At 52.7% G+C, this 27,348-nt stretch overlaps 2 protein-coding genes across 4 annotated transcripts in view; one reads left to right on the forward strand and one right to left on the reverse strand.

The window, feature by feature from the left end:
- ASTN2 (astrotactin 2) overlaps positions 1-27,348 on the reverse strand; it is a 363,040-nt gene that overhangs the window by 98,373 nt on the left and 237,319 nt on the right. The window contains 1 exon segment of the mRNA XM_075716105.1: positions 6,489-6,754. Within this exon segment, the coding sequence (XP_075572220.1) occupies positions 6,489-6,754 (266 nt within the window).
- Positions 17,807-25,589, forward strand: TRIM32 (tripartite motif containing 32). Of its 3 annotated transcripts, XM_075716107.1 has the most exons (3): positions 17,807-17,835; positions 19,795-19,879; positions 20,767-23,609. In XM_075716107.1, exon 3 carries the CDS (start codon positions 20,832-20,834, stop codon positions 22,773-22,775), a length of 1,944 nt encoding a protein of 647 aa, XP_075572222.1. In that variant the 5' UTR covers positions 17,807-17,835; positions 19,795-19,879; positions 20,767-20,831; the 3' UTR covers positions 22,776-23,609. The 3 variants fall into 3 exon arrangements, 2 of the variants coding, with proteins under 2 accessions (XP_075572222.1, XP_075572221.1); XM_075716106.1 differs by lacking the exon at positions 19,795-19,879; XR_012831283.1 differs by lacking the exon at positions 17,807-17,835 and adding an exon at positions 25,212-25,589 and having other exon boundaries at positions 19,873-23,423.

A 27,348-nucleotide genomic window follows, 5' to 3' on the forward strand; every position in this document is an offset into this window, starting at 1 on the left:
CGCACTGTGCAAGTGAGAGACAACCTTGACCCCGAGACCCAACCAAGAACTACTAACAGAAGACATCAAAACCAGTTACGCTTTGCACTTCTGCTGAAATACAGCCATTGGAGCAAGCGAGCAGCAAGGGCGCAGAGATCAGCTGATGCCAGAGGAAAAGCAACACCAGTTTGTGCAGCTCCCTCTGAAACTGCCACCACCACTTTGCCATCCTCTGTGTGAGCAGCTAGCCTGCCCCAGGGGGAGGAAGGACACATGATCCCATCATCATCAGTGCATCCTCAGAGAGAGCTGAGGATAAGCAGTTTGAAGGATGGATGATGGGATAGATGAAAGAGGAGCTTTGCCCTCTCTTTGCCCCTGCTTGCCTTCTGGTCCGCGATAAATCAGCTGCCCGTAGGAGTGGGCTCAGGCGGTCGCTGGAGCCGGCACAGCGCTGGCCTGGGACACAAGCACAGGCTGGGCACACTTGCTGCCCGCGGCTCCCCTGCTCCTAAATCCCAGCGCCCTGGCCAAGACCACCCTGCCAGCCTGGGGACGCTGAAGTGCTCAGTGGTGGCCGTGCTCTCCTCAGCAAGAGATGGCTCCTCAGGGCCAGCAGGCGCTCGCAGGTAAGGGGTGGGAAGGAGCGATGGGGAATTTTGCTCCAACCTCAGGAGCTGCCATCCCAGCGGGCAACCCAGCAGGGGCTCTGCAGGCCCCCGGCATGCAGGCACCACTGGCATGAGCGTACTGCGGTCCACGCACAGGCAGTGAAGCAGCTCTTGCTTAGAGCCCTGCCGGGGTCCCAGCCACATGCCTGGCTCCTGCTGAGGCCAACAGGGCCAGCAGCGTGGGGACGTGCCCCCAGGCAAGCCCCACATCCCCTCCACGCTGCGGGCTGGGTTACGTGTGCTGCAAGGAGGCTGTGGCTTCAGGCAAATGCTGAGATTACTCAATTTTCAAATTAAATAAAGGCCCTAGGGGTCTCCTAAAAATCCAAGCTTCACGTCCATTTGTCTCCTTAAATACAAGCAACAGGGGTTTGAGTCCATTTCCCACCAGGAGCGAGACTGATCTCTCCTGCCCCGCTTCCCTGAGCCCCCCTTGCCACACCACCCTCTAAGCACTTCTGCAGCTGGCTGAGCTGCTCTGCGGGAGCGGCTTTATGTTTGTTTGGGTTTTTTTTCTGGGAAAGGCACAGACCACAAACAGAAGGGACCACACTACTGAACATGCCTGCCCCTTTACTCCCCAATGCAGACCACAGCTGCCCTGTGGCCCCAGGCACGCATGCGGGCATCCCTGTCAAAGGTGCTCCTGGATGCACGGAATCTTCCAGGTCTCAGTGCTGTTCCCTGAGCTGGTGCTGGCAGTGGGAGGGCGGGGGAAGCAGGGCATCCCCACTCCTCCCGGTGCCTCTCAGAGTTAGCTGCCTGGCTCGCCTTCCTTGCAGTCCAGTCCAGGGGACAAGGAGTTTTGCAGAATATGCAAACCTGGGGTCTCACTCTCTCAGCCCATGCCCCTTGGTGGACTCCAGGGCTATGCTGGGCAGCAACAAGTATGTTGCCTATCCCATGGGGTGAGGGCAGGCAGGAATATGTTGACAGTGGAGGAGGAAGGCCACCAGAGCCTGGCACTCTTGCTGGGGTGATGTGCAGCTCTACTCTCCTTTGGCTCTAGGATATTCACTAGAGGGAACCAGCCAGGGTCACCAGGTCTCTCTTCTCTCCCATCACATGCACTCAACAACATCCTGCCCTTGAGGTGTCCAGGGGCATTTTGCCAGCAGAAAGACCCACAACAGATAGAAACTCTTTGCTGTTGGGCCTGGCCAGCCACTGACACTGGTGGAGGCTTCTTCCACAGTCCTGCAGTGGAGAATCTCCTCCAGTTTCATCTGGACACAGCAGTGGAGGGACCACTGCTTTGACCACACTGTGGTGTCTGCACTCCTGCAGAGCACAAGTGAAGCAGAAGAGAGATGTGGGCAGATGGCATCAATCAAAATAAGACAGAGGTTCCAGAGATATCCACAGAAGTCACTGCCAAGGTCACAGCTTCTCTGTCTCTTTACATCTCTTCAACTCATGTTGTGAGCATTTAGACTGAAGAGCAATGGAGCTATAATAGCAATGGTGCTATAAACCTACTTGGACTAGTTTAATCTCACCATCGGATTGGGGCCGGTGGAGAGAGGACTCCAGCATTGCCTCTGTTCCAGCAAGCAGTCCTTCCTCTGAAACCTTCCACCCACAGCCACATCAGCCATGACTGCTATGACAAAGCCATTTAACAAACCCCTTCAAAAGGTGCCTGGACTTTCAAACACATTTCCTTGACCCTGGGAAGCTCCTTCCCCACCCCATCACTGCCAAAGTCCCCAGCCAGGCTGCAGCTATCAGCAACCATGCAAGTTCTCTGACCAACGCTGTGAAACGTCAGGGGGAAACCTCCTAGCAGGGGCTCAATCCATAAAATTTTCATTGCACACAGGGAAAAGAGGGACTATCAATAACTGGCAGTGCCCTGCTCTGGGAATCTGAGACTCTGTTCCTCCCCACTGCTAGGAGCAGGAGTGATGCTTGGGCAGGACTGGGGAGACAGACCAAACCCCTGCTGATCACACACAGCCAAGGGCTTCCTTAAGCTCACAGCACAAATGCCTCCAGACAAACATTCCCTGGGCAGCAAAAGGCAAAACCTGACTCCTGGAGCCCTTCTAAATTTCAAGCCCTTGCTTCAAAGCAAAACAAAACCAGCAGTTCCCAGTGACATGGAAATAAAGAGTTTTCCAACTTATTTCACGTGGGCAAAGCAATATATTTTCACCTAATCTCTCTCTTGGAAATGGTCAGTTTTAGCTGAAATCAAACATGCGTGCATAGAAAAATCGCAAATCAGCCTAAGGCAGGCACCCAGCATGGAAACTTAAACCCCAGCACTTAGAGTCTGGCAAGGTCATCAGCAACTGAGAACATGGCCTTGTACAGTGCGGTAGTTGTAAATTTTAAGAAGTGTGTAACTCACTGCACTGAGGCAGACGAAAAGACAAACCTACAAAAAAACCCCTGCACATACTGGGGCAAATGTGGGCAAAATGCCTTTACTGGTGTCTTGCCTTATCTCTGCTGCTAGGCTTACACAGGAAAACTTTCAGCAAACTTTATAGATCTTACCATCCACCTTATTAATGACCTCGCTTTCTCTCTGTACATGTATATAATTATCTATGTGGACATATATGCAAAGAAAAAGATCTTCATTGTTTACAATTATTATTTGTTTGATACTATGGGGGAATTGGGATCTGCTTGCAGTTTCTGCAAGGTCAGCATTTGCTGTATCGATTGAGTATTAGCCACACGAATGGGGAAAAGCAGGCAGGGGAGTGCTCAGCTGTGGATGCTATGCTCAGAGGTGCAGGACTTGGCTTGGCCCAGGCATCTCCAAATCTTGTTTATGCCACAGGCAAAAGCCACTCCGCTAGCGCCTGGGACCACCCCCAGGCCTCCTACTAGATGCTGAAAAAGGACATTTCATCATCCAGACCGTACACGAGATGCTCCTGACAGCACCCGCCCTTTGGGAGCCTATCCCGGTGTGCAAAGAGAGGAAGTGGTCTCAGCCGGTGGCTTTCCGGCACGCTCGCAGCAGACCAGGGCACACCGCTGGGTCTTGGCAACAGGGTGATGCCCCTGTGAAGATGGTGGCTTTCCACCACACCCAGAGCCCTTCCCTTTCCTGGTTGCCCTCCCTCCCCACTCATGGTGGAAGGTGAGGGGAAGGCCATGCTCCTGACTCCATGGGCACCCCTCATCCCCAAGCTCACGATGCCGTGAGAGGTGCAGGGACACATTCTCACACAGGCAGCACTAACCCCGCACTAAGCCATCCTCTCTGGGGCACAGGCACGGCCACCATTAGCTCCATCTCCTCCGGAGAGGCGGGTGCAGCTTTGCCTGGCCCAGGCCACCCGGCAAAACCTCCAGTGCCAATAGGTGAGGTTTGTGCCATGGTGGCAACAAGCCCCTCCAGCTGCCATGGACTGATTACAGCTACCAGGCACTGGGACTCATCAAGGGGAGGAGAGGGAGAGAAATAACTCCTCTGCAGCAGAGAGGCTGAGGGAGAGAAGGGTGAGAAGCAAGCTGGGGAGGAAGGGATAGAGGGAGCAGGACAGAGGATCAGATGAAGGTTTAAGAAGCGAGCAAGAAGGGGAAGTGCTGGAGCTGCTGCGAGACAAGGGATTCATGCTGAGGGAATGGGAATGGCCAGGAAAGAGAAGGAGGGACCGGGAAGCCAAAAAGCATTTCCTGTGTCCTTCTGCAGCAAGGGTGGGGATGGCCTTGGATGGGCTGCAGGGACGGAGGGGATGCGAGGGCCTGCCATCAAGAGAAGCCCACAGCCAAAACAACGAGACCCAATCCAGCTGCGTGCCAGGGGTCAGAGAGGCCAGCGTGCACCCACCGGATCCCCACCCCAGGACCTGCCACTGTGGATGGAACAAGGTGACCTGTCCTGGCTCAACACTGCTCACTGCCAGCTCCCGGTGTCCCCTTAGCACCTGCTCCGGCAGCATCCTCCGTCCTGCAGTTACCCGAATCCCTCGCCCTGCCACCTCTAACCCCAGCACTGCTGACTGAGAGCACCCTGGGTGAAGGGGGAGCAGACTCACACACAGCACCCTTGCACAGACAGGCTCCCTGGGGGTGCCCCCCACCTCTGGGGGAGCAGGTGCAGGGAGGAAGAGGAGGGATGCATTGAACACAGCCCTCTGGAAGACGGCTGGGGCTTCTCTTGTTTGGTTGCTTCATTGGCGTTTTGTTTGTTTGTGTGTTTGTGTGCTGGTTTTCCCAGAGCCTCAGCAGAAAGCACAATGCAGGCTGTCTTCCAGCTGCAGCTGATGGGGCCATCCCTCCGCATGAGCCAGGGGAGGGAGGGAAGGAGGCTGCTACTGGTGAAACACAGGCTCCTGCTCCCCAGGACAAGGAGGCACCCCAAGCGAGCCTGCCTAAGCGAGCCCGGCAGGGCAGGCAGCATCGGCAGAGTGGGGGGGACAGGTGAGGAGGAGGAGGGGACCTTGCAGCCAGGGCCAGAGAGGCAGGATGGCATTGCCACCGAGGCGCAGAGCTAGGAAGGGGAGCTGGTGGTGAGCAGGGTCCATGGAGATACCCCAGATCCTGCTGAGCTCTGCTTGCTTTTGCTGTTACCCCTTCCCTGCTGGCTAACCTACCTCTTGTACTCCGAAAAGAGCTGTCTTCTTGCAGACTGCTGCTGAGAAGCACTTCTTTCCTGCCTGAAGGAAACCAACTTTCCCACTGCTCTCCCTGTACCTGTAATGCCTCATCCCAGCACTGCCTTGGACATGCTGATAACGGCAGGTCAATGTCTACACAAGAACTGCCCAGCAGAAAGAGCAGGCATAGGTAGAGAAAGGATGCAGGACGAGAAGATAGTGGGAGAAAGGGAGTTTGGGGAAAAGAGCTGGAAAGAGAGACGAAACGAGGTATGGGAGTCAGGCATGCCTGTATGGAAGAACCAGGAGGGTTGACAGATGGGAAAGCAGGAACAAGATCAAGAGGTAGACAAGAAGGGACAGTCCCCTTAAAGGACCTGGGTGCCAAGAGAAGCATGGGGGCTCTTTTGCCTGTGGATCTGGGAGGGGGGTGAAGCATCTTTCCTGGTGGTCACACCTCCATGTGCTAAGATTGCTTCCTGACCTGCAGACCTCCGCGTCCCACCCGCAGCTGTTGCGCACTGGCTCACTCCAGGCATCTTAATCAAGTGCAGGCGCAGTGCTAATAAGTGACTTTAAGCAGGTCTGTCATTTTTGACTTGGGATTGGGGTTAGAGGGCTGCAGAGGGGGGCGGGGGGTGGCAGCGAACCGAGAAAGTGGGAAATCAATCTCCGTAAGATTAACACTGAAGTTGTTGCAGGAGGGAGAGGAGCCCAGTCCCAGGGAAGGGTGACCTCCGGCTTGGCTGGTCCCTCCTGGAGTAACAGTGACCTCCTGTGGCTGCGGGACTGTCCCGAGGGGCTAGTTATTCCCTCCCTCTGCATCGGGGCTTTGCAAAGCCACACTGGAGCCCTACAGGGCTTTGGCCATCCCTCGCACAGCTACAGCTGAGATCTCAGAGCCAGGAGTGAAAGACTGACCTGATACCTGGCTCCTAAGACCCCTCCACAGGACGCATCCTGCACACCGGTGCCTGCTGTGGGCAGACACGAGGAACGGCCGCGGCCCTGGCTGCTCACAGCATTGCCTTCGCCATCCTGAAGGCAGGGAGGCACAGGTCTGTGAGGGCTGTAGATGCTGGGCAGCAGGACCTGGCAGCCCCATCACTGACACTACCCTGAAGCACTCCCCACCAAACATGCACACAAAAACACTGCCCCGCTCTGGGGAAACCCAACATTTATGCAGAGACTGAGGAAGGCAGACTTGAGAAGAAGTGACTAAGGCAGGATCATGGTGGTGGAGCTGGCCCATCACCGGCTCACTCACCTCCCTGGTATCATTGTCCTGGATCAGAGCATACAGAGGCACCACTCGGTTGATCTCCAGCAGAACCGGTGTAGGGCTGAGCTGCTCCTTGCCAGGGCGCCGGCACAAATGGCAAGTGGATGGGCAGCGCCCTTTCTCCTCACAGTGAATCTCCACACCTGAGATGAGGTGGTCATCAGACAGCATCTGTGCTGTCAGCAGGCCCGAGAGATAGGTGATGAAGGGCATGGATTTCAACTCCTTCTTGTTTCCAAGTTCAGTTGTTTCTGGTTTAGGGAGAGGGAAGAAACCAAACAACATTAAATAAATCTCAGCACAGTCATCCCAAACCCAAACTTTGCTGTAGCCAGGATAAACACAGCTGCTGAAGGTATAGGCCAGGTGGGAGCAGGAAACCAGAAAGGTCAAGGAGAGAAGGAGAAAAACAGGACTTGCAGGTCACTGCTTGGGAGTTGGTAGAAAGTGTGAGCATTTCCAGCTTCCTTTTTTGTAACTTGCATATTCACTTTCTGCACTTCAAAATGAAACAAAACCACCCAAGCACATCTTCCCTGCCAAAAAGAAACCTCTCTAAAGCGACCAGGTCAAAGAGCTGAGTGCCCTCATCCCTACCCCAACCCCGGTCCTCTTTAGTCCTTGCGGTCCTTAGCTTTCTCTTTTGGGTGACACAGTATCCAGGGCACTGAGACAGACCCAAAGGAGGCTGCAAAGAGACTACATTGTGGGATGAAGCCCCTTGGCAGAGGGGGTAAGCAGGTACTGGAACAATCTCACCACACGGGGAATAGACGGAGGCATTTCCAAAACCAAACTGTCAACACTGCTTTCAGGAAATATTCAGGCCTTTGAAACCCATTGTGAAACTTCCTGGTGGTCTTAACCACAGGAAGGTAAACCTGGAGAGCCTTACTTTGTTCTGCCTTAGTCCAAACACTTGCTAGGGACAAGGAAAGCATCACACCTGGTGGTACCCTGAGCAAAGGAGCCAGGACTCCCATCTTTGTCCTGTACACTTCTATTTAAACTTTTTATCTATAGACACTCCTCTTGGGTTGATCCAAGAATGAAGGCTCAACCTTCATAACCTGGTGACAGACCTACAGAAGAAAAGCCTTTTTCTATCCTATGCCCAAATGAGGCTCCCAACACCATGAGCTGGATGGCTGTTGCCTCCAGCAACAACCTCCCAGTCCCCAGAAGGAGCTGTAGAGGAAGAAGGATTGTCTCAGTGGCCTCAGCTTGCAGTGACATGCAGCTGATCTGGCAAGGCACTAGTCAATTAGAAATACAAGTAAACACAGTATTCATTCATGACTCCTAAAGCCCTTCAGGCTAGGGACAGCCCTCCCCTGCTGTCTGGCTGTCAGGAAACACTTCTGTGCGCAGGATCAAAGCTGTCATGGGAAGAATGAGCAAATTCAAACCAACCCGTCTTTCAGTGGGATAAAACGGGGACAGTTGCTAAGATAAATTAAAACAAGGCTGTCAGGAGATGTCTCAACATCTAGGGAGACACTGGTGTACACAGACATGGAAAACGAGAGTTGGAGCTGGTTCTTGGAGACATTATTTTCTGGAAGAGCAGCTCCAGGCAACTTCAAGCCTTGTAAGGGAAAGCCATGAAGCCATGATAAACTGGGTGGCTCAGAAAGAGCAAAGCTACAAGGCGATACCATGAGCCTCTGCTCACTTCTGAGTAAAAGCAATGTTTTTTTTAACATCAGTACTAAACTACATTTAGAAGAGAAAGCAGGAGATGACAATGACACTTCTGGGCTGCAAAGCTTCTTCACCAGAGCTCAAGCAGTGATTTCAGCAATCCTGCATGGGGAAAGAAGTTTTGGAGCCATGCTTTAAGGGAGTACATGAACACAGAGCTGAAAAGAAAGTGGAATCGGTTATCTCATGATTGGCAATAGGATAGCAAACCTTCCTTCCTGAATTACTGGCGTTATAGCTAAGAGTTATAGACGGCTAAAATCAAATGCCTGGATGTGTCCTTAACACAGGCTATGGCTTAGCCTAAGCTTAGCTAAGGCTTGCCTGGAGACGCGGCACAGAGTTTCAAACCTTTCTAAAAGGCTTTCTGAAAACCATTGTTCAAATTGCACATATAGGCTTCCACCAACACCTGGAAGAAGATCTGGACACAGCCCAGGCTGGATGGGCAGCATGGTCCAGCTGCTGGAGCTCTGCTCTGGAAATGCCTTGCTGGAGGCTCTGGTCCAAGCTATCTGCTCTGTGCTTCTCCCCCTGTGTCACCTGTGCTCTCTGCTTTGAAGCACAGGGCACAGAATGCATGTTCACACAGTGCTTGTGGTCTCAGGTGCTCTTCCGAGTACAAACAAGCAGTAAGGAGTGGGATGAGTAAGCAAGAAGAGCAATCTCCCTTGGTCCTCCTCAGTTACGGTCTGTGTTTGCAAGGAGCAGGCTGAGGCAAGTAAGGAGTAAAATAAACCTCTGAGCAAGAATTTTCCTCTACAGGAGAGCACTAACTCTGGGGACACCCAGCCTGTGTGCTCAACAGTCTCCCTGCATTGCCCTGTGCTGAGGGACAACCTAACCAACGCAGCTGTAAGAGCTTAGACTCAAGTGTTTGCATTAGCTGCCCCATCCGGGAATACAGAGGAAGCTCCATGCAGCAGTACACCAGACATAGAATCATAGAATCATAGAATCATCTAGGTTGGAAAAGACCTTTAAGATCATCCAGTCCAACCATTAACCTACACTACCAAGCCCACCTAAACCAATCAAGGGCAGACTAGACTAAACCGTATCCCGAAGTGCCACATCTACCCGTTTTTTGAACACTTCCAGGGATGGTGACTCCACCACTGCTCTGGGCAGCCTGTTCCAATGCTTGACCACACTTTCCGTAAAGAAATTTTTCCTAATTTCCAACCTAAACCTCCCCTGGCGCAGCTTGAGCCCATTTCCTCTCGTCCTATCGCTAGCTACTTGGGAGAAGAGACCAACACCCACCTCACTACTACCTCCTTTCAGGGAGTTGTAGAGAGCGATAAGGTCTCCCCTCAGCCTCCTCTTCTCCAGGCTAAACAACCCCAGTTCCCTCAGCCGCTCCTCATAAGACTTGTTCTCCATACCCTTCACCAGCCTTGTTGCCCGTCTCTGAACATGCTCCAGCACCTCAATATCTTTCTTCTACTGAGGGGCCCAAAACTGGACACAGTATTCCAGGTGCGGCCTCACCAGCGCCGAGTACAGGGGGACAATCACCTCCCTGCTCCTGCTGGCCACAGCATTCCTGATACAAGCCAGGATGCTGTTGGCCTTCTTGGCCACCTGGGCACACTGCTGGCTCATGTTCAGCCGGCTATCTACCAACACCCCCAGGTCCTTTTCGGCCAGGCAGCTTTCCAGCCTCTCTTCCCCAAGCCTGTAGCGTTGCATGGGGTTGTTGTGACCGAAGTGCAGGACCCGACACTTGGCCTTGTTGAACCTCATACAGTTGGCCACGGCCCATTGATCCAGCCTGTCCAGGTCCCTCTGCAGGGCCATCCTACCCTCCAGCAGATCGACACTCCCACCCAATTTGGTGTCGTCTGCAAACTTACTGAGGGCACACTCGATCCCCTCATCCAGATCATTGATAAAGATATTGAACAAGGCTGGCCCTAAAACAGAGCCCTGGGGAACACCGCTCGTGAACGGCTGCCAACTGGACTTAACTCCATTTACCACAACTCTCTGGGCTCGGCCACCCAACCAGTTCTTTACCCAGCGAAGAGTATGCCTGTCCAAGCCGTGAGCTGACATGGTTTCCCTGCAAACAGTGGGCTAGACAAGGAGGGCTGTCCTCCAGTGTCCGTTCTGACAACACAGCCCCTTTAGCAAGAAAAAAAAATGAACAGGAGCTCATTCAACATGTCCTGCACCACCCACTGCCCCCTTCACCCATCACTCCCAGGAAAGGGCACTGTAGCCAGGGGTGGTGGAGATGATGGTTTCAAGAGCTCTCCAAAGGGACTGGCATTAAAGTGAGGGTTCCTCTTTTCTCCTGAAGGAAACCCAGATGGAGCAAAGCCATTTCAGGAGCAGCAGTCACCAAATGGAGCTGCCCTGGGGGAAGAGTAAAAGTCTGCAAATTAAGGTAGAAAACTGAGTAGCGCAGCTCCCCTTCCATAGCAGCCATGTTCTCAGCAACAGAGGATTAACCGTGGAACCTGGTGACTCGTGGCAGGCTTGTCAGCAGAGCAGACTTCACAGGTAAGGTGGAAATGGCTATCTGCATTTAATCCTCTTTGTAACAGTGGAAGCCCCAGTCACTTTGGGGAAAAGGACTGCTTTGCAGACTGGCTTCCTGGGGACGTAAGGAGTTACTGCAGCCAAGCTTACTGGTTCAGTGTGCTGGCAAGGGATCCACGGTGTTCCCTTGTACTGAAAAGGCTCTGGGTACAACTCCAAAGGAGGAAAATGAAATAGGACGTGGCTCAGCAGAGGGAGACGGGCTTCACTGCCAAATTGCCAGCTCTCATGCAGACGAGCACTTGGAAGTCATCACCACTGGATAGCAATTCCTGGTAGCTTTTGTGACAAAATAATGACCCCATTTCTGCTCTTAAAACATATCTGAGAGTGCCAGCTGCACACCCTGCTTGTGAGCCAGCTCCTCCAGAGCTGGGGAGGACTGTTGTTCATCTGCTTGCTTGGGGGGTGGAAAGCATCAGCTCCAGGTGCCTTCAGGACTGCACTCACCCCTAGAAAGCTGGCATTTCCTTGACAGACACCATGCTTCCTTCTCTTCCCACCCATATTACCCACCACTCACGGCATCTCACAGAGGAGTCATTCAGATCTGGGAGGTATTTTCCCCCAAAACACACTCCTCTATTCCTGGGCCTGCCATTGCAACTGTAGCCCAGGCAGAAGGGAGCAGAGTCCCTCTATCTCCCTCTCTCCTACCTCCAAGATGGGTTTGGGTTATTTGCTCAGCTGCCTGCACACAAGGAGGGTGTTGGGGGGCCAGCCTGCTCTCCCCACGGCAAACCCGACAGTGAACTGGAGAAACCCTGCATATTCCTGGAGGCTTGGTCTGGTTTTTATTACCTAGTCACTGTACAGCGTTCGTCAGCACTGAGGCCCAGCTGACTGGCTTCTTCTCGAATGAAAATATGGGTGGCCCAACCGTATTCCTGATGAAGTCAAAGGAAGTTTTTGCCATTGGATTGGAGAGAATCAGAACCAGACCCTGCAATGTACCATTGCAATGCCATCTCCAGCTGCCACTGAAGCCAACAGAAATACTCCTGTTGTCTTTGCTGCATGCTGTGTCCAGTCCAGAGTAAGTAAACCCAGCTTTAGCGTTCAGGTCCACACTGCATGAACCCCATGCAGAACTGGATAACCTCCCAAGGCACTCAGATTGCTCTTGCAAAGCCTCTGCTTGGGTCCCAGGGAAGGGCTTTGCAGGTGACCACTGCTAGGGTGCTCCAAAGGTCCCGTTCTGGCAGGAGGAAGAGGCTTGGCTGGAGGGGCTGCAGCGCAGCAGCAGTGAGGACACGGGGAGTCCTTCTCAGCTCTTGCATCTGAACATGCTTTCCTAACGCTGCTGGCAACTCAGTTGAATCCTGGCAACATCTGTTTGGAAGCACAGTGCCGCGGATGTGGTTAGACGCATCACGGCAACTTGTGGGAGTTATTAGTTTGTTTGTTTGTCTGAAATACGTATTTAAAAAAAAAAAAACAACACAACAAAACAAATAAAACAACAGCCTTCCGCTAAGCGTCAAGCGTTGCGTAAGAAAGGGAGGATGAGCAGCACAGGGTGTGCAGAGGTACTGCTCACCCGTTGGGGTGCCTGGCTGCGTCTCTGTGCTCCACCAGGATTTAATAACCCCAGAGCACGAGGTGACTGCCTGCACAGTGCGCAGGGGTCCCTGCTAGGGATGCAGCAGTTGCAGATGTGGGGAAACGCTTCCAGTGTTACCAGCAGCACCTCCTAGTGCTTGGACAAGAGGGAAGCACAGCAACACCACTACTATAACAATAACAAAAGCATAATACCTAATTCTTTTGTATTGGAGTGCTATTTTGTCTTGAGAGCTCCCAGAAGATGATGGGTTTGCTAGTGGTCCAGCATTTTATACAGCACCTCTTCCAAAAGATCCCAAGTCATTCCAAAACTGGGAATCACTCCACTTACCACAAGAATGCAGCCACATCAGGGGTAGGATGTGGTAGCTCTTCAACAGCAGAAAAGCTTGGAACAAGGAGAGGAGAAGGCTCTCCAGCTGAAGCTGTAGAGGGAACATCAGGAACAGACCCAGGTAGGAATTCCTCCAGGCTCAGCAGGTTAACCCTGCTGACACCGACCAGCTGCTCAGCTGGGCCTGATTTAGGACCTGGGTTTTCCATTTCATGCAAGGAAGATGTAATTCTGGTCCACCTCCCCTTTACACCACCCTCCGGCTGGACAGACCTAGTACCACCACGGGCAGGGCAGTGGGGATTTATGGCAAATACACATCTGCTGGCACAGGCTGCCCGTTTATTACCTGGTGGAATAATACCCCATTCGTCGGCAAATCCATCAAAAGGGAGTTAGAAAGAAAATCAATAGATGTGTTTGCCTGGGAATTTCTCTTGCAGTGAGATATTGTCAGTGTGGTAACCAACAGGTCTATGAAGAGCTCGGACAGATTTAACTCTGCCCGTTGTTAGTGATGGGCAAGCACTGCTCAGGGCTGCGAGGAAGGCGTTGGAGCAATGTCCGGGGGAGCCAGCGGCGCTCCTCTGTCACATGCATCCACGTGTGCAAGAAGCGTGGTGCCAGCCCCTGCCGCTGCCCGGGAAATGCTGTACCAGCAGCGGCTCAGGCCGGCTGTGCCGAACTGCCAAGCAGCCAGCAACGCCCGCGTCCCCGGGGCTCACACCCGGGCTGGGACAAGGGAGGGCTCACCTAGGAACCCATACCCATCTTTTGGGGGAATGCAGCCGTCCCGTGGCATGGCATCCCGCGTGGGAAGCTCGGGTGAAGGCACGACTACAGCCTGTCCAGGAGGGACGCGGCACGCGAGTGCAGACCCCAGAAGCGTGCACGCTGGGGGCTTGCAAGCAACCGCAGGCGCGCACCCGTGGGACACCTCCGCCGAGCCCTCCGGAGCAGCTGAGGGGGCGGCGTGGGGCCCCGCCACCGGCGTGGGGCAGCGTGGGGCGGCGTGGGGCAGCGAGGGGCCCCGCCACCGGCGCGGCTGCGGGGCAGCCGTGGGCACGGCGGTCGGTGGGGGCCTGCTGCCCTCTCGCGGCCCCGCGGGGGGACGACTCGGGCCGCAGCTCGGCCACCGCCACTCGGCCACCGCCACTCGGCCACTGCAGCTCGCCCACTGCCGCTCGCCCACCGCCGCTCGCCCACCGCAGCTCGCCCACCGCCGCTCGCCCACCGCCGCTCGCCCACCGCAGCTCGCCCACCGCCGCTCGCCCACCGCCCCTCGCCCACCGCAGCTCGCCCACCGCCGCTCGCCCACCGCCGCTCGGCCACCGCCGCTCGCCCACCGCAGCTCGCCCACCGCAGCTCGCCCACCGCCGCTCGCCCACCGCCGCTCGCCCACCGCCGCTCGGCTACCGCCGCTCGCCCACCGCAGCTCGCCCACCGCAGCTCGCCCACCGCCGCTCGCCCACCGCCGCTCGCCCACCGCAGCTCGCCCACCGCCGCTCGCCCACCGCCGCTCGCCCACCGCAGCTCGCCCACCGCCGCTCACCCACCGCCGCTCGCCCACCGCAGCTCGCCCACCGCCGCTCGCCCACCGCCGCTCGGCCACCGCAGCTCAGCCACCGCCGCTCGCCCACCGCAGCTCGGCCACTGCCACTTGGCCACCGCAGCTCGGCCACCGCCGCTCAGCCACCGCCGCTCAGCCACCGCCGCCCCACAGCCCCTCCACGGGCACCTCCGGGCCTCATCCTTCAGGGAGCCCCTCGGAACGCCGAGTCTGGCATCACGAATTGTAACAGCCCTGAGCGCCCATGCGGGATAACCTCCTGAAGGTGATGGTTTGTGTCGCATTTTCTCCCCGTTACGTCTGGAGAGCCCCATGCTGCCTGCCTGCCTCTGCCCCCCGGGCAGCCTCCCGCTGCAAACCCCCCTCTCCCTGCTGATGCTCTGACCGCTGCTCCCAGCCGATTACCCTAACTCAATTAAACACAGCCCCCTCTGCACACTCCGAGTGCCCCAACGCCCAACCGCAAGGAGCGGCCAGAGTGCCGCACCGCGGTGTTTGCGGCTCAGCGGCACGCGGGACCCTGCCTGCCCACCGGAGCCACTCCACCCTGGGCCTGATCCTGAAGGCACCTGCAGCGAGAAATCTGGAGGCAGACCATCTCCTCTGCTCGCAGGTTGGCCGGGCAGGCTCTACAGTAACCTCAGCTTCAGATGAGACATTTGGTAGTGTAGGTTAATGGTTGGACTGGATGATCTTAAAGGTCTTTTCCAACCTAAACGATTCTATGATTCTATGATTCTATTTACAGACTTGCAAGGTTGTGGTATTAAGAAAAAAAGCCAGGAGGGCTTTTAGAGACCACTGATACACCTCTATAAAAGGGGATGGTGCAGGCATCACTGGCGAGCTCATGTTATCAAAGAACTAGCTCTGCAGAACCCTGCATGGTCCCCCCTGCCACCCCTCTGCCTGTACCAGCTCTCTCAGGAAAAGCAACTGAAGCCCTGCCCTGCTCATCTGACCCTCAGCAGCACCTCAGTGCTTGCCCCCCCCAGCCTCTGAGCCACTACAGCCTCACAAAGATGGCTCCATGACCCCCAAATTGCTGCTGCTGCCCCCCACGGGCTGCTGCGTAAGACCCGTATCCGCAGCTGGCTCCCTCCCTGCTCCAACACACCCACACGCCCACTTCCCATGGGACGTATGAGACCTACCAAGCCCTGCCGGCTAGACGGCCGTCAGCATGGGGCAGCCCCTCGGGACATGCCGCCCTGCCAGGGGGTCGGGGCTCACAGCCTCCCCATCCTTCCTCATCATGGCACAGGGTCCCCATGCGCCGGCATGGCTGGGTAACATCATTGGCTCATCGTTATCACCTCTAACCAAATCCAGAGAGTCCTTTGTTTTCTCCCCAGGATGTATTAGAAGCTTATTTTCTTATTCCTACCATTATTTTTCCCTCATATTGTTCATTTTCAGATGTCCTCTCAGAAAATCTGCCAGACCGCCCTGGTTCAATGCTAACGTCCTTTTATTCACTGGAAAATACACCAGGGGCCAGAAGAACATTTCCCTGGTGATGCCAGGAGCCAGGAGTGAACCCCATGTCCCCTCCCCGGGAACAGCAACACCCTCAGGGAACCGCTGGTGCCCGGGGGTTCCCACTGAGGATTGCTGCTCAGGGCCTGAAGCATGGCATGAAACAGGAGACCATAAATCTCATTCATTTTCTTTTGCAACCCTGTTCAGGCCTTGCGTCTGATCTCTCTGCCTCTGAGTGTATCTGCTGCCCACATTGCTGATCCCTGCTGGTCCTGCTGCTCAGGTGTGGATCCCTTCCAACTGAACTATTCTATTCTATTCTATTCTGAATAGAAAAAAGTAGAACAAAATACCAAAACCAGAAGGTGTCAAGAATTGCTGCATTACGCTAGTGCTTTCCTCAGGGCTGCTTGGTAGCTGCTGGAGTCTGTGAGCAAGCAACCCTGGAAACATGCTACAGCTTCTGCTGAAAGGTCTGGGCACAGCCCCACAGCTGCTGGCACAGTGCCGGCTGCACCGCACTCCCGCCCGGGCACGCAGGCGGAGGGGCCACAGGCAGGGTTTACGGGAAATGGTTAAACCGACGGCTCGCCTCCTCCCCAGGCAGCAAACCGCTCTGAGCCTCCAGACCTTCACCTGCACATCAGCCTGCGAGCAGGGCTGACTGCGGGATCCTGCCTGGACACCACTGCAGCCAGCGGTGCTGCCAGCAGCACCAGAGACGCGGCACTGCTGGTGTGTGAAGGACATGGCTCCCCTGGTCCTGCCTGCCCAGGCCTGGGCTTCTCCCTGCTCCCACAGAGGCAGCCCCAAGCCCCGACATTTCCTGATCTGCTGTGCAGACCCACATGGTCACAGTAAAACTGGTCTCTCCACCATCCGTAAAGCAGTCTCATGATGGCCGAGCGAAGCCAAGCTGGAACAGGACTGGTGCTACTGATGGCCCTTACAGCAGCACGACCCTGAGACACGCCAGGGCAGAGCAGAGCCACGGTCCAGTGGCGAAACCCCTGCCTCCAGCTCCTGCCGCCAGCCTGCAGGCAGCGTGAGAGCCCGTCTGATGGGCGGAGAGGTCAGAAATAAAGGCTGAAGGGACGAGGAGGAGGAGGAGGGAAGAGGCAGGAGGGAAGTGACTGATTTCTATGATTAATGACTCTGGTCATTAGTCCTGCGGGGGTGTAATCCTTTGCTACCTCCCAGGCGTGAGCGGAGGAGTCCAATGACCGGGCAACGCAAGCTTGTGTTTCGAGGTCAAATCCCCTAACTGCTCGATTCCCTGTGAACTGATGATTTCCTGCCTGTGCCACGGCAGCCGCACCGACCGCTGGCCGCCAGTGCAGAATCGGGGCCACTGTGGGAGAGGAAGCAATATCAACCAGGATGTGCCTTGAGCGAGTCCTTGCACAAGCAACTGCAGCTGCCTCTCTATTCACTGATGATATTTATGCACATCACCCAATCAACTGATTACATTTGCTATTCTCTACCTAAAAATAGCCCTTTTAGTCCTGGGAGTCCACAGGCCGCTCCAACGCAGTTTATGAGAACGGACCAAGACAGACAAATTTTCAACAGGCGATGCAAAACCCGACACATGTGCAGGACCCCCTCAGGGGGACGGGAAGGGGCTGCTCCGGCAGCAGTACCGGCTGATCAGGGAAAGGACACGGACCGACCCGTGTGTGACCAAACTGCATGTAATGAAACAAACAAAAAAAAAAAAAGAAGAAGAAAATGTAATTCTGCTTCCTTTTTTTCCTCTTAACTTTCCTGGATAGAAACAGCTACAGCACAAGCGCGGAGGATGGAGCCCGGCCGACCTGGGAGCTCCCTGGGCGGGCAGGTCGCTGCTCCAGCCCCCCGCGGGGGCAGGCCCGGGACCGGCCTGCGGGCCCTCCGCCTGCCCTCACCGATCTCCCTGCCCGCTGGACGGGACCCCCGCAGCCTCTCCTCCTCCCCCGGCCCCGCCTCGGCCGCCGCAGCCCCAGCCCCGGCGCCGGCCCCTGCCCCGCCGCCTCCCGGGACTCCATCTCCCGGCACGCTCCGCGGCCCGGCGCGCACGTCACGACGTCACGACGGCGCGGGGCACGCCGGGGAGCGGCGCGCGTCCCGGGAGCGGCGGGCAGGTAGGGCGCACCCCGGGCCCCGCGGCGGCGGCGCCCCCTGGAGGCGGGGCGGGAGCGCGGGGCGGCGGGCGGGACCCCCCCCACAGCCGCGGGCCCGGCGCCGCGCCGGGACGGGGAGGGGGCGGCCGTGTCGGGCCGGGCCGGGCCGGGCCGGGCCGGGCAGCCCTGCCTGGACCCCCGCCGGGCCGCGCCTCCGCCGGACGGGCGCTCCCCGCCGGTGAGAGCCCCTCGGCGGCCGCGCCGGGGTGTGTCCGCCCCGCCGAGCCCCCTCAGGCCGCCGCCGCCCCGGGCCTTGCCCGGGCACCTGCTGCGGCCCAGCGGAGGCCGCGGGGGAGGCGGGGGGCTCTCGCCCTGCGATTAGCGGGGCGGTTGGCACCGAGCCGAGCGTCCGGTCAGTCTGTCCTCCCTGAGAGCCGCCTGTCCCCCTCCGGGGAGCCCGCACGGTGCCTCCGCACCGGGCCGAGGGTCCGCAGCATCCCACCGCTTCAGGGCGCGGACGCTGCTGCCAGCGAGAGATGCTGCCAGCATCTGCTCTGAGCAGAAAACCCGAAACCCCTGTAGCGTCGTGATGGTTTTGTAGTCTTCACTCAACCATTGTTATAAACGCTGCCGGAACAAGTCACAATGCAGACTGTGCGGCTTCACCCTGCCATTTTAACTTGTTAATGGCACAAGCTATGCATTACAAGTGAAACCGGTTGCCTCGCCGCACATCCCAACTAAAAACTACAAAGTGAGAAGAGAAGCTGCGGCAGGAAATTTTTTTGAATATAAGGAAACCAAAGTCACTTAATTTACAGAGTTTTACAGCTTGATCCTCAGCTGAGGCTTTCTCTAATACCCTGCTCTGCGTCAGAGGAACTACCTTGGGAGGGACCGATACGCAAGAACAACTCGCTGTTGAGGAAACTTCCATGAAGGCACAGCCGAGTGCAAGATAAAGATAAAAGCGCAGCAGTAAAAATAATTTCACGTTACTAAGGCGCCTGCTGGCATTCCGATAAAAGGGGGTTATATATGAAAAGAATGTCATACCAATCATCTTTCTAAAAACCGAACCTAACTTAAAACCAAACAAAATCCCCTCTGCCATTGTTCTTTAATGAAAATTCTTGTTTTAAAGGTGGCTTTTTATGTAACTCTTTGGCGTATCTGGTGTCTGTGCTGCTCCCGCATCCTTCCCTGAGCAAGTCTTTTGACATATTTCCAAGATAAATAAGAATAATGGATCTGGTATCCTGTGTTTCCGTTTAAAAAATAATTTTAAAATACACATTTTTCGTCCCTCAGAGGAAGGTTTCTGATGTACCTGGCAGTGCCCAGGCTTCTGCTTCCCCAGCTGAGATATATGCTAAGAATAAAAGGGAAGCATGTTCAGTGCCAGTGGCAGCAAGCGCCTGGACTACCACTGCTTCCCGGGTGCCAGGGATGTGATACTCGTCATGCCACCGTTGAGCCAAGGGTCAGATCCCAGCGTGGGACTTGGAGATTCTGCTACGCCACTGAAAATCCCTTCCTGAAATGTGGGCTTTAAAGGACTGTGAACTGCAGCTGATAAATTAATTTTTTTTTTCTTCTCTCTATGTACATAAAGAACTTTTCTTCATTGCAGTTGTCTTCTTCCACTTGAGCAAGTGGTAAACTGAAATACAGTGAACCTTTCTGTCTGAAATGCTCCTGAGGATGAAGCAGACAAACCCAGCAGGGAAGCGAGAGCGCTGCGTGCATGCAGCCATTATTCAGAAAAAGCTGTCTGTTCACATCCCTCCGTGACTGTCTCTTCATTTTAAAGACTAACTACTTCCTTCTCCTCCTCTCCCCCTAAAAGAAATGTTTTCTTCCCCATTTCTTTTAATGTCTAAGCAATGCGATAGGAAAGGTATTGAAACCCAGTCTACTGAATAATAACTTAATGATGTGAACCCTGTTCTGTTCCTTTTGAATGGACGGCTGCTTTAGCAAGAGAGCTGCTGGGATCTGCTCCCTGCTGTGAGGGATGTGAGGACGGAGAAACCTGGATTGAAGCTGAACGGCAACCAGAGTGGTATAAAACTGAATCAGAATGCAAGAATGAGGCCAATGCTGCAAGACTGTGAAATAAGGAAAAATTATATGCAATTAAGCTAAGTTCAAAAACTAATAGTGAACACTTGTAGTATATATTAATGAATGTTTGGAGTTGTCTGTTAACTCCATTATTGCTAATACCTGCTAGAACACTGCCGCGTTGAGCTGTGTTTAATTTGCATGCTGAAGCGTGATGCAGCATGGCAGAGGTTAATGAAATACACTGGCGTAAAATCTTCGCTGTGTGTTTTCAGTATGTACAGTCATTCCCCAAATGAGCAGAAGCTGACAAATCATTCCTTCTAGTTTCACTTTCTGGCAAACGTCTGAAACCTTGAAAATTTATTTTGGCTATCTAGAAAAGCAGAGTAAAACAACCACATTTATTTCGTTCATATCTGATGTCACATCTGAATGCAGGTCTCCAGAGGTGATATATTAATGTCCTAAAGCGTTGCACCATCTGGTTCCTCTTTTGATGCGCAACATTTTGAATGCTTGGTTTAATCTCCCTGGGTTTCAGTAAATTATGTAAACTCAGAGGCTTGGCAGCGGGAGATGGGCACCATGAGGAGATGATTCAGTCATCAATATCTATTGGGCTTCCTTATTGCTGCCATTACACTTCCTTCAGTTCTGCTTATAAATTTTGCAAGTGAACAATTCATCGTGCTAGGAGCTGTAAGTTAGTTCTGGAATTTGCCCACTCTGAGATTAGCTGTGACTAATCCATCCTTTCCAAATGTGGAAAAGCTAACTGGGCTTCTTTTTTCCAGGGCTGGGTGATAAATCAGAAATAAATTGCATGTATATATAACTGCTGGTGATGACATAAATCATATTTCCTTTTTTCTTTCTGGACAGAATCAGTGCACCTTGGAATAGATGCGAGTACAAGACTGCACCGGCTAAAGCTGCCTTGGAAAGCCATGGCTGCCGCCCCTCATCTCAACTCGGATGCACTCCGAGAGGTGCTGGAGTGCCCCATTTGCATGGAGTCCTTCACTGAGGAGCACCTGAGACCCAAGCTCTTACACTGCGGGCACACCATCTGCAAACAGTGCTTGGAGAAACTCCTAGCAAACAGCATTAATGGTATACGGTGCCCCTTTTGCAGCAAAATCACTCGGATCACAAGCTTAGCTCAGCTGACTGACAATCTTACTGTGCTGAAGATCATAGACACCAGCGGACTGGGGGAAGTGGTGGGTCTTCTCATGTGCAAGGTCTGTGGGAGAAGGTTGCCAAGACACTTCTGCAAGAGCTGTAGCTTGGTTTTGTGTGAGCCCTGCAAGGAGACATCACACATGCCCCAAGGGCATAGAGTCATTGCTATCAAAGAGGCTGCTGAAGAGCGTAGGAGGGAATTTGGGATGAGGCTTGCCAGGCTTCGGGAGCTCATGGGTGATCTGCAGAAAAGAAAAGCATCCCTGGAGGGTGTTTCGAGAGACCTGCAATCTAGATACAAAGCCGTTCTGCAAGATTACAGCAAAGAAGAGCGCAAGATCCAGGAAGAACTGGCCAGGTCACGAAAATTCTTCACCACCTCTTTGTCTGAAGTGGAGAAGGTAAATAATCAGGTAATGGAGGAGCAAGCTTATCTGCTGAACTTAGCAGAAGTGCAGATAATGTCTCGCTGTGACTATTTCCTTGCCAAAATAAAGCAGGGGGATATAGCTCTCTTGGAGGAGGCAGCAGATGAGGAAGAACCAGAACTGACAAACAGCCTCCCACGGGAGCTGACTCTTCAAGAGGTTGAACTCCTTAAGGTGAGCCACGTGGGACCACTGCAGATTGGGCAGGTGGTGAAGAAACCCCGGACCGTTAATGTGGAGGAATCGCTCATGGAAACTGCAGCATCCTCGTTGGCATCATTTAGGGAGCCTGACTTGGTGCAAGAAGAGGCCAGCTGCACACCGAATTCCTCACCAGCCAAGCCAAGGATGCCTGAAGCAGCCACGAGCATCCAGCAGTGTCACTTCATCAAGAAGATGGGCTCCAAGGGCAGCCTGCCAGGGATGTTTAATCTCCCCGTCAGCCTACATGTCACCCTGCAAGGCGAGGTGCTTGTGGCAGACCGAGGCAATTTCCGAATCCAGGTTTTTACCCGCAAGGGCTTTCTGAAGGAGATCCGCCGGAGCCCTAGCGGAATCGATAGTTTTGTATTGAGTTTCCTTGGAGCAGACTTGCCCAATTTGACTCCCCTTTCTGTCACCATGAACTGCCATGGCCTGATAGGTGTGACTGACAGCTACGATAACTCTGTCAAGGTCTACACCATGGATGGCCATTGCGTGGCTTGTCACCGGAGCCAGCTAAGCAAACCCTGGGGCATCGCCGCCCTGCCGTCTGGGCAGTTTGTAGTGACTGACGTAGAAGGAGGGAAACTCTGGTGTTTCACAGTGGACCGCGGCGTGGGGGTGGTGAAGTACAGTTGCTTATGTAGCGCAGTGCGCCCCAAGTTTGTCACCTGCGATGCTGAAGGGACCATATACTTCACTCAAGGGCTGGGACTTAACCTGGAAAACCGGCAGTACGAACACCATTTAGAAGGAGGCTTTTCAATTGGCTCCGTCAGCCCAGATGGACAGCTGGGACGCCAGATTAGCCACTTCTTCTCTGAGAATGAGGATTTCAGGTGCATTGCTGGCATGTGTGTCGATGCCAGGGGAGACCTCATTGTTGCTGACAGCAGCCGTAAAGAAATCCTGCATTTTCCTAAAGGAGGTGGCTACAATATCTTAATCCGGGAAGGACTCACCTGTCCTGTCGGTATTGCCATTACGCCCAAAGGGCAGCTGCTGGTGCTGGACTGTTGGGATCACTGCATTAAGATCTACAGTTACCATCTGAGAAGATATTCCACCCCTTAAAGGCATGTCTCTAGATAAAGCCCCTTTTGGCAGCAGAGATTCTTCCAGACTCATTGCAATCTGATGGGAACCGGCATTAAGCGTTCAGGAAGATTGTGCCATAACCAAAGGGGGTTTGGCACAGGGGCTGTCATGTTTTGTGTGTAGAAACAAAATAGCTTACATGGTGGTGGTGGTCTGTTTTTTCTTCTTTTTTACATAAAATCCATACAATAAAAAAGAACAAGCGTGAGGGAAAGGATCCATCTTCCTGGAGTATTCGTTCCTTGCTAAGTGACTGGCCACTCCATAAACCTTCTCACCTCCATTCGCTACATCTCCTACACTTCCAGCTTCAACCATTGTATCTTTCTTTGTGCCATAAACACTGACTGACTGCTCTAAATCACCTTCCCTTAGAGGACTGGAGAGGCAATCCTCTTCTCACTGTGGTACTCGCAAGGAACTTGGTAGCAGTTGTCTGGGCAACTACCAGAGAAAGCAATTTCTGATTGCAACACTGCATAAAACGAAATAGCCCTCTTAAACTGCGGGGAGATGGAGCTTTACTTTCAAACTGACGAGTGAGGGTTTTCTTTCTCTGTTCTTCTGGTATTCAGGAGATCGTCCTGTCGTGCCATTTTGTGAACTGTGTCTGTTCAATGTGAAGTGAGTACTGTGCAATCATGGGAGACCGAGCTGAGCCAGAAAACTGCCCTCTGATGGCAACAGAATTTTTATTACTACTAAGAGTTCTGCTAGGTAGAAGGAGGTAAAAAGGGAGGGGGCTGGAGGAAAAAAAAGTAAGGGGGAACCTAGAGTTGATATTTACTGTTTATTATTAAATGTATCCTGGAAACTCTTTGGAAGGAATGTCTGGTATTTAAAGCTTCATGGGGAGGGGAGAAGGGCTGGGGACATAAGACTGGGAGATTGTAGTGAATGAGATTAAATGCAACATATTGTATGTTCACCTGCACTTCACTACTCTGCATTCCAGACCATTGCATTTAGCAATAGGTTTCCACCCATCTGCACTTCGTATGTGCAGGCTACTCACTGCCGAGATGGGGATGGAGGGGGGGAACTGTTCTGCTTTTATTTTTTTAATACTTGGAAGCACGTCCATTGGTGCGTTGCCTTTTTTTCCCTTGCACAGCAAAACACTACATTCCTCAGATTTTTTTTAATGGCACCAGCAGGCACCAGAGTTCATGTTCATCACGGCTTTGGGCCAAATGAAGCACAAAACTGCAGCTGTGTGAACCAAGGCCCCCACAGTGCTACTCTCCTGGCTGATAAATGTGTACCTCAGTGTGGTGCTGCTTGCCTAGAATAGTTTATTGAAGGAAAGATGCATTTAAATAGGGCACAGTGGTAGCATGTTAATCTGCCACAGATAATAGTTACACTGCAGTGCATTTATTTGTTGCTATCAACAACGTAGTTGCAAATTTGGGAGCACGACAGACAATACAAAAGCTGATTTTATGGTGGCTGCCATGCTACAGCAAATTGTTTGCTACTTGTGCTACAACATGTATGCAACAGGTGATTTTTTTTTAAGCTCCCATATACTTTCCCCTAGCGAAACAGCAAAGTAAAATAGGCTTCAGAGCTGCTGCTGCTACAGCCAGTTGTTTGGCAGTTACAGGGTTTGCAAAAGAAGTGCTCAGAGCAGATTTTGGTGCGATTTTGGGGTTTTTTCTCTCCCTGTTCTGCTCAGCCAAAGCGCTGAAGAGGGCCAGCACAACAGACACCCAGCTGTGTGATGGAGGTGCCCCTCCATCGGAGCAACTTCCTATTTCTCTCGCTGTAATTCAGTGGAAAAAGCTTGCAGAGAAGGGAGTAGGAGCTAAGACACGAGCATGGTAGATGATGCTGAGGGAGCCCAAGGGAACTGAACCCCCCCCCACCTCCCTCCTGAGCTGCTCTGTGTGTTTGCCAAGGCTACCAGCTTGCACATAATTATTTACATTCTCTGCTTTTCTTTTTTGGGTGGGAGGGGGCAGTCGCCTAAGGTATGTAACAGCAATTTTGGGAGCCGATCTCATCTTGCATGTATGTTTTTGGGAGATGACGACTATTACTGGGCACTGCTGCCATTAATTACATTGTAACTCAAGGCATTTTTTCTGGTGTTATGATAATGGCAGTTCCTCTCCTACTGATCTCTTTTAAACGTTTCTCCTGTTTCTAAGAACTGCTCCAAGCAGGAAGCTACTGTGGACCTGAATAATTGAAGCAATATTATCTATGATAATATGTACCTCTGTCATTTTCTGTTCCAATGGATTTTTTTTTTTTTTCAATAAACATCACACTACTAGCAATAACATTTCCTGGAGTGCTTGAAGGGACGTAAAAGCTGATCCAGTAAACCGAGCAGTTGGTTACCCCAGCCTGTTCCTGGTTACACAGTTCAAACAAAACGTCTGTCATCTGTTTCTCCCTCAGAGATTCAAGAAAAATAACACTACCCTGCAATGCACTGGTGGGCCAGGACACTGCGATCGGCGCCTGGGGGTGTGTGTCACCTGCGGCTCTTCTGCTAGTCTTGGATTTCAGGCAGAAAAGGGAAAAAGAAAACCCGCTGTCCCTCGCCCAGGGTATGCATGTCCCCTGACTAAACTCGGTAGTGACTGCAAGATGACTTTGCAGAGCTATATTTCTTGCCATAGTGCCCCCACACAATGTTGTGATCATCTGCCAAATGAGATGAAATGGAGTAATTAAGGACTGTGATAAAGTAGTTTGGCTTCTGCTCTCTACCTGGAGAAAGAACTTGTCTGGTTATATGTATGTGTTTGTTTTTTAAAGATTGTGTAATAAAGGAAAAATTGATCCAATTAAAAGCGCATTGCAAATGGCTCATTTTCTTATTAAAAACACTTCATCTCCTCCCTTTGGTGGCAGATTGGTTTTTACGGCCTGTGGGGATTAGACTTGGGAACACAATGGCTACGAGACCCCTTTTATGCCGTCAGGTTGTGGAGGATAAATCTGATCTCCTTGGCAGGTCTCATGTAACTTTATCTGACACTTCCCTACCCACCTCATAAACAAATACTAGAGTTTTGTACCTTAATTCAGGCCGATGCTCCCACAAGGGCAGTATCTTACTTTTCACTGTAGCCAGTACCTGATGTTTTAAAGGTCTGGTACAAATTCACTGGCACTGAGCGCTCTCTAATGGGATGTGGAAGCCTGGCTGAAGGCTTCATCACCCATGTCCCTGGCTCATCGAGGGGCTTTCTGTCTCAGCTCTGCCCTGCTGCAGAGGTGACATTTGCTGGGGCCGGTAGGAGGGCTGCCATGAGGCTTCACCTATTATTCTGGATAATTTTGATAAATGCTGTGAAAAATCGCATTACAAATGGTGTATTTAGGTGGAGCCAAAGGAGAGGTATGCAATTTGCCACTCGGCTTTCAAAGGCACCAGTACGTCAGCAGCATGTGCAGGTCCTCCCCTGGTCCTGCTAGCCAGCTGGGTTTGCTGGTCTAGGTGAAGGTTTTCAATCACTTGGGCTCATCTCAGATGATATGAAGCAGCTCTTTAAACAGATACAAGTTGCTGGTTTATCAAACATATATGACCCTTGCAGAACAACTGCCGTGCCAGTGCTGTTGGACTTATCCTGCCTTTTTATGAGAAGTTATGATTTCTTAGGGTAGCGACAACTAAGCTGCGAACATTTGTTCTGGGCAGCAACAGCCAGCCAGGGTTTCTAAAGGGATGAGGGGGAGAGCCTGTTTCTTAATCAAAGGGGGCAGAGCTACAAAAGTAAAAATAAAGCCAGATGCTTTGAGTCTTTTCTATTGTATAGCTTAAGTGATTTTTCTGGGTCATTACTCAATGTGAGGATTTAAAGTTATTTCATTTTGCACAACTAATTACTTTACTTGCCTGGCAATTTTGGATTACAATGAGCAGTGCATAAGGTCATTTAGCAGACTGAGTCACAGCACATAAGTTTAAACTAAATTTCACGGCAACCAGCTAGATTGTTTTTTCCTCCTCCGAACAAAATGTCAAAATCTGAGGTTTTGAAATAAATATAATGACATAAACTGCAAGCAGTAAGAGTCTTACAAAGGTAATAGAGTGGTTGTTTATAGGAACAGATCTCAAGGACAGGCAAACTCTATATGCTTTACTTCTGACCAAGCAGGTATAAGGGAAAGCCATTATCTCCCTTTAATAGATGCAAAGCTTGCCTTACAGCTTTCTTAATGCACCTGATTGTGTCTAGGAGATGAAAACTAAAGGTTCCCATGGACTAGTTCAATCTTAATTGTGTTACGGCAGTACCAGACCTGAAGGGAGATGAATGAGACCTTGAGAGGACAGAAGGCATCCATGGGCCCTACTCCGAAGAATACGGACTGCTATTTTAGAGAGCTTGAGGCTGTATACTTAAAGTCGCTTGTATTTTATAAAGATCTTTTGTCTAACCTGCTGAGTTCACAAGAAAGCATTAAAACTGTAACCTCTTAAAGGTAAATACAACCAATGACATATGGTCTAAGAGAAGAGAAGCAAGTATTGGGAGGGGCTGGTGGGCAGAAGGCCTTAGGGAATGTGATAGGGCCT

The sequence above is a fragment of the Pelecanus crispus genome, chromosome 9, assembly GCF_030463565.1.
Source record: "Pelecanus crispus isolate bPelCri1 chromosome 9, bPelCri1.pri, whole genome shotgun sequence".
Lineage (NCBI taxonomy): Eukaryota > Metazoa > Chordata > Aves > Pelecaniformes > Pelecanidae > Pelecanus > Pelecanus crispus.